This window comes from Solea senegalensis, linkage group LG1 (genome assembly GCF_019176455.1).
Source record: "Solea senegalensis isolate Sse05_10M linkage group LG1, IFAPA_SoseM_1, whole genome shotgun sequence".
In the NCBI taxonomy this organism is placed as follows: Eukaryota; Metazoa; Chordata; class Actinopteri; order Pleuronectiformes; family Soleidae; genus Solea; species Solea senegalensis.
The window spans coordinates 277,254-284,433 of record NC_058021.1 but is presented as its reverse complement, the minus strand read 5'-3'; the positions used below and the strand labels follow the sequence as shown (position 1 = coordinate 284,433).

At 43.4% G+C, this 7,180-nt stretch overlaps 1 protein-coding gene across 1 annotated transcript; it reads left to right on the top strand.

The window, feature by feature from the left end:
• The first annotated feature begins 5,473 nt into the window (after nt 1-5,473).
• On the top strand, nt 5,474-6,058 carry LOC122780846 (induced myeloid leukemia cell differentiation protein Mcl-1 homolog). The gene has a single exon (XM_044044192.1). The coding sequence runs from the start codon at nt 5,474-5,476 to the stop codon at nt 6,056-6,058; it is 585 nt and encodes a 194-aa protein (XP_043900127.1).
• Nucleotides 6,059-7,180: the final 1,122 nt, after the last annotated feature.

The window sequence follows — 7,180 nt, the reverse complement described above, 5'->3', positions numbered from 1 at the left end:
ACTTCTTCTCTTGTAGGAGTGACTTTGTCGTCTGAAATACGGAGCAGGCTGATCAGTGCGACGTGTAACGCTGCCCACCACAGTTCAAAGTTCTTCATCACAGTCCCAGAGTTCTTTCTTTCAAGTGTTTATGTGCGCTTTTATGTTGCTGCACTTTGATGCATGTCGGAGTCTAGTGTCAACTGATGTAAAACACAACAAACAACAAAGACGAAGAGTCTGAGCACATATTTGATCAAATTGATTATTAGAGTTAGAGCACAAGTTATTTCTCGTCAGCAATCAGCAAAGCATCAGTAATGAGTGAAGATTCACTACTGGAGTGACAAAGAAATGTCACATCAACAGGACAATCAATGCCTCTTCAATTGCATTAGGAAATGCATCTCATTTTTTTTGGACAACATCGCTGCTCTCTCTCCAACAGGGAAACGAAAGGTAAAGGCAAAAAAAAGAGATTGACCAAAGCGGACATCGGCCCACCAACCAACTTCAGGCACATGCGGCATGTTGCACAGAGTGAAAACATAGGCTTTGATTTAAAGAGCTTGGACGCCGAGCTAAAGAGCCTCTTTGACATGTGTGGCATCTGCGTGCCTCAGCTGAAAGAAAAGACCTCGGAGGTTGACTTCAACTTCACTGAAAGAAGAAGAAGCATAGAATCCATCACACATGAGCGACAAGCTCCCATCTCACTGCCTCCTCCCACTTCCCTAGCTCCCTGCTCCTCGTTCCCTCTTCCCCATCCATCTCTGTCTCCACCAAGCCAAGACTCTACCCTGTATGCACATGCTGATGCCTCCAATCCTGTAGGAGCTCCATTATCGTGTGGCCCTCCACCACATTCTCCTCCAGTGTCCACTGTTTGTAGCGGAGGGGACAACAATCTGCACGCACATGCAAACAAGTCCACACTGCTCAGTCGTATCAGAGAGGGCATCCTGCCGGAGAGGGTGGAGCACAGGGACAATACCAGTGTACCCCACACTTTAGCTGCCCTGCCTCCCAGGTATCTACCCTCAGCTCCACTGTTGTCCATGGTTACTACAGGGGAGAACTGTTTGCACTCCAATGTGAACATGTCAGCACTGCTGAGTGAGATGAGAGAGTATATAAATATAAGGAAGGTGGATCCTCCGTCTTCACCTTCTGGCCATTCCCACCCTTCATCTGGGATTAAGTCGACGCTGTTCAGACAAATCAGAGGGTGGATTCAGCGGAAAAAGGTGAAACAGAGAGACAATAATGTAGTAGCTCCACTTCTTACTGCACCCCCTTCTGGCTCCCTGTCCACATGCACCAGCAGAGGAGACGTCAGTATGCCCTCACCTAGGAGCAAGATGACTCTGCTCAGTTGGATCAGAGAGTGGATCCAGCAGAAGAGGATGAAGCTGAGGGACAGCACTGTACCCTCAAACAGGAACAGATCGGTGGAGCTTCCACTAGTTCATGTGGCATCTCCCCCTTTTTCTCCACTGTCCACAGTTACTAGTGGAGGGGACAACAGTCTGTCCTCAAATGTGAGCAAGTTGACACTGCAGAGTCCGATCAGAGTGAGCACCAAGCAGATGGAGCAGAGAGACAATACTAATGTTCCTCCACCTCCTCCTTCCCAGCCTCCTAACCCTCCACGCACTACACCCCTGCCATCCATGGTTACTAGCAGTGGGGACAACAGTCTACCCTCACATGAGGACAAGTCAATACAGCCCAGTCAAATCAGAGAAGACAACCAGTGGTGGAGGGTGAGGAAGAGGGACAGTACCACAGTACTTCCACGTCCTCCTCCGCTGTCCACATTTACTAGCAATATGGACAGCAGTCTACCCTCACACAGGAATAGATCATCACTGCTTAGACAAATCAGAGAAGGCACCCAGCCTGAGCATGTGGAGCAGAATGACAACACTGGCATACCCCCAGCTTCTTCACCACTACCCCCAAGCCAAGGCTCTCTCCTGCCTCCACCAACTCATGCCTTAGTTTCAACAACACCTCCCTTACCACCTCCTGACTCTTCAGCATCTTCTCCTCTGCTGTCCACAGTTACTTGCATTGGGGACAACAGTTTGTCCTCATACGAGAACAAGTTGATACTGCTAAATCAGATCCGAGAAGGTATCAAGCTGAAGACGGTGGTGCAGAGAGACCGTGCAGCTGTGCATACACCTCCTGCTCCTCCTCTGTCCATGGTTACTAGCAGAGGGGATGACAGAGATGGACTTCAGGTCCAAGCCCAAAACAGAGTACAACTTACACCAAGAGGTGACACCATCCACTGGAATCCTTCTACCGCTGCTCCCTCAGCAGATATTGCAGCAGTCCTAATCAATGTGATGAACAAAAGAAGACAGGCTATGGTCGACTATACAGAGGTCTCTGATGATTGTGATGATGATCGATGGGACAACTAGCTAGCCTCTTTGTTTTCCATTTGTGTGTTAAAGGAAGACTTCACACATTTGCTTTTAGCTTTGTAGAAGTAAAATAGTATTTGTGAATAATCATGCTTCCCTCCCTCAGTTTCCCCTGAGTCGAGAAACTTCTTCCTTCTTTGTTTTGTGAAATGCCCTCCAATCACGGAAAAAGACAATTTGCGTCATTTTGCGTTTCTTGGTCTGAGGCTTGAAACTACAAAGCCAGTTTCACACTTTCAGACCCACCCATAGGGGGACGGGACCTCATTCCAAGGATTTAAGCGCGGTGTCCGCCATCTTGGCTAACAATTATGCTAACAGGCTCTTGCTCTGCAGCGTAAACTGAGAACGACAAACGGCAGAATGTAGTTTTCAAACTGATACGGCTGTGGCACCAGTGGAGGGGCAAAACCTGCCTCTCGCTGAGGAGAGGGAGCGAGAGCTGGCTGGTGGCGGCGGGTACCAACTGCTCCCGGGGGGAAAAACCTGCCCTTTGGTGAGGATGATGGAGGAATCGGCTGAGGAAACGTCCGTATGTGGAACAGCGAACCCCAGCTTTGTGCCACATATGCATAGAAACACAAAGCGACAAACAAAAGCCTGCAAGGTGAAATGGACGTCTGATCACGTAGTGTATTTTGTATTTATTTATTTTGACCATGTTTGTATTTACAGTTCATTTACTTCTATGTGTAATATCACCTTACAGCTTACTGTCACTTTGTGGAGTGGATCCAAGATGATTGTCTTGTTTTACCTGCCTGTGTTGTTGACATCACAAGAAGATACTCAGCTCCTGAGTAAAGAGACTGTTGACACTCAGGATGAACAGTCTGACATTTTTCTTTTTTTTATTAAAAAGTGAAATTCATATTGGTTGTGGTTTATTTTCAAGCCTGTAGTTTGGCTCCGTTAGAGTATGACTGTATGAAAGGTGATTTCATTTGGAGAAAGAGGTTGATAAACACTTCAGAAGCAGAGCTAATAACCCAGATAGCAGAGAGACTGTGCCACATCAGGGGGCATCTACCATACATCTGGCATGAGTCCACCAAATCGATCTGTCCCTTAGTCCAAACATACAACGGCTTAATAACAGCATGGATCTGGATTCTGGAACGGCATCTGATATGGTCTCAGTCCGGCCCAGTTCAGTAAATGTAAAAAAGCGGTTTGGATGTGCTAACCACATCCAGATCATTTCTTTAGATTAGACTAGATTTTCATTATAATGACTAAAGATAAATACATGATAATAATAATAATAATATGATGCTAAAAGGCGCGCACACACACACACACACACACACCATAATCAACATCAACCCTGTGTGTTTCTGTGCCACATGCATCTGTTCCTGTAAAACAATCCTAGGCTACACTTTAGAAACTCTCTCTCTGTGGCGTTAAAACATTTCATTAATGTTAAATTTCGTCCAGAACTTGACAGGTCTGTAATTAAAATGAACACACTTCACAATTTTAAATTCTCCAACCCGGTCCATTTAGCATTACAACGGTGTTTAGTGCCGTCCTCCCGTGGAAAACCAGCGAGACTGTCAAGATGGACTGAGAGGGATAAAATTGATCTCTGCGACTCTACACTTGTGTTTGGAAACAAGCGCTGTAATGTTCGCTCAAAGTCTTTCCCAGCAGGCTAAAGTTGCTAAAGTTAGACCCATAGACTGTAGACTGTGGGCTGCTGCACCGATGCACGGTAACAGATGAACTGAAAGCCGTTATTCCCTCCAAGTGACGTCATAGCAGCGTAGTTTAATGTCAAAATGTGTATCTGCTACACAAAATGAAAACTTCGAGGTTGGCAGGTCTGCTTTACTGTTGAACTGTGGTGCACACAGGAATGAAGGTGAAAAAAAAACAACTTTATTATTCACAAAGAAACATATTCAAATTAAAAAGAATGTTTAACACAATATATTGTAAATGCGAACAAGAAATAATGAAACATTAGTGAAACAGCAGTGGCAGAGCTGGTGAAGAGGAGCAGACACTCTGAAGGTGTGTGGTGTGAAGATTATCTTCAAGACTTGATTAAACCGTGCTGCTGTAACTGCAAATACAATCTGAACCAAGATTTGACTTTTTCCAGGAAAACATAAACCTTTCAGTAAAATATGCCAACTGACTTCGCTGTGATATATAATATATATATAATAACATTAGATATTAGCACACTGAAAATGACCGGCGCATGAAAACTGTCTGTGACAGAATATGAACGTGAACCAACATAAATAATATAAAAAATATTTGAGTAACACTGAAATGAATCTCAAGCAAAAACAAGGTGGCTTTAGTTTGCAAACAGCTTACTTCTGAATTTCTCTGTAACATTAAGTCAAAAATGTAAAGTAAAATGCAATGTAAAAAGAGAAAATAATAATAATACAAAAACAGGCTGATACCTTGAATGTTCAGGTCATTTTAAGTGATTAAGATCTCTCCCACCAGGCTCTAGTCTGGGCTACATCTGTGGTGACAAGACAGAAGTATGTAATTTCACTTAAATTTAAACCTTGATTGAAAAGATAACAGTACAAAGAAAAAGAGTTCCACAATTAAGAGGTCAACAGGTAACAGGTAATAAGACAGGACTCACGTTAACATTAACAATAAGACACACAAGGCTCAATCATACACTGCACTTAATGACGGGGAAACACCCCACTTACCCATGTGACCACTGCAGTACTAACAGTGTTGAATGTGTAATGATTAAATTTAATACATTCAAAAAGACAGAAGCATTTAACATAAACTTAAACTGACAAAACTCCATCCACACTCCAGTCCAGCAGGTGGCAGTAATGTACCTATAAGCTGGTTGCCAACCACCAGTTAAACTCAACAGAAGTAATCACATGGCTGCCTTTGATGTCATCTGTCATCTGTTTGCCTTTGGTCTAGATTAAAGCCAATTGCCATGGCAACCCACCAAAGGCATTTCCTCGAGAGTGGCTTTGATAGCATAGTATATAGTCAAAGTTTGAACTGGAGACCAGACCAACCAAGTACCTCCAACCAAGCTGTGCGTCATGCAGTCAGACAGCGGCTTAAACAACTGCCCTGCAGCAGTGGAAGAGCTGGAGAAAGAAACCAGGAAACTGATTACCCAGTTTCTCACAGACTTTGCTGTACAATCTGCACCGAGGTTGAGTGACGGCAAAGCACTATCAACAATGAAAAGAGTCGTGGACGGACTTTGTGAAAAACACAGATACAAGTACAATGGTATGATCCAAAATATGGCATTGTATCACAAAGAGGAAGATGTGGCTTTTGTCAGTGCAGTAGCTGCGAGCCTTTTCGAAGACTGCACCGTCACCTGGGGTCGCATCGCCAGCCTGATGGCGTTTGGGGCGGTGGTGTGTAAGCACCTGACGGAGAGAGGCTCGGAGAACTCAGCAGAGCAGGTGGGGCAAGAGATCTCCTCATACCTGCTGTCTCACCATCGAGGCTGGATGCTGGAAAACAACTCCTGGGATGGATTTGCAGAGTACTTCCAAGCAGCAGAGCCAGAGATGACGATGAGGAACACTCTCATAAGCCTCGCTGGACTTGCTGGACTCGGGGCAACACTTGCCCTTTTCATCAAGGTTTTCCAGAGGATTCTGCAGTAAAATGAGAAACCACGATGTTTATGGCTTTGAAATAAACCTGTCAGTCAGAGGACAGTTGTCCAGTCTGAGGATCCAAAGAAGGGCAGTGATGCAGCGCTGTGAAAGTATCAGACAACAAGACAAACAAGTCCGAAAGGAAGAAAACGATTTCCATCAGAACTCACAAGACAGAACTGGGAGTGATGTCATCTCCAAGTTACCGGGCTAGCCTATAGCAACATTAATGTCACCATGTGTAACTAACCTCTGAGGGTTCAACTGCTATCGTCCTAGGCTAACTGGACCTAGCCTCCGGGGCTACTATAAAGCTAACTGTGGTGGTCATATTGCTGTCATTTAGTCTGTAACTTATTACAGTCACCACAGCTGTTATCACCTGTTGTAATGTTTTTATTCTCTGTGATTTAGACAAATGTCTTAATTGTTTAAAAAAAAAAAAAAAGTATATTATTATTATTATTATTGTATTATATTATTATAGGAATTCTGCTCAGACGTTATATCTGGTTTTATTACTGAAAATAAAAACTATAATACCTGAATGATCGTCAAACCTCTTTCAACAACCGTCACACTTGCAAAGCCACAAAATAATATGTAGGTAAATATACAGGTAATTAATATTATTATTCATTTACTTTTGTCTTTGAATTCTATCAATAAATAATGAAAAATAAATATGATTGTATGTCTTTGAAAAGTAACTGACTGAAAGTGTAAAAAGCCTCATGGTAAAGATCAATTGTGATTATTTACACCCAAAATTATTTTTATAGATTAGCTGTAAATTCAACAGGGATTTAAAAAGATTCCTAAGAGTTGATCTAATACAATACTGATGTCTTTTTGTATGTCTTCTGATTATAACTGCTATTGTTTATGTTTAAAAATATGAGTTGCTGCTCCGAGGCCAACACTGATTTGGTGGCTACAGCTGGTTTCTGCCATTGTGGACCCAGGGACTTAAATCTTGCTGTTATTTGAGTAGGTTCCTTGGTTACGGGCATTATTTGGTCTTTTTGGTCTGTAGAGTCCAGCAGCTCCTGGAGTCCTTTATCTCTCATGTGGTCATGTGACCGCGGTGAGATGCGATGCCACTGATGACAGCTCTGCAGGGATATG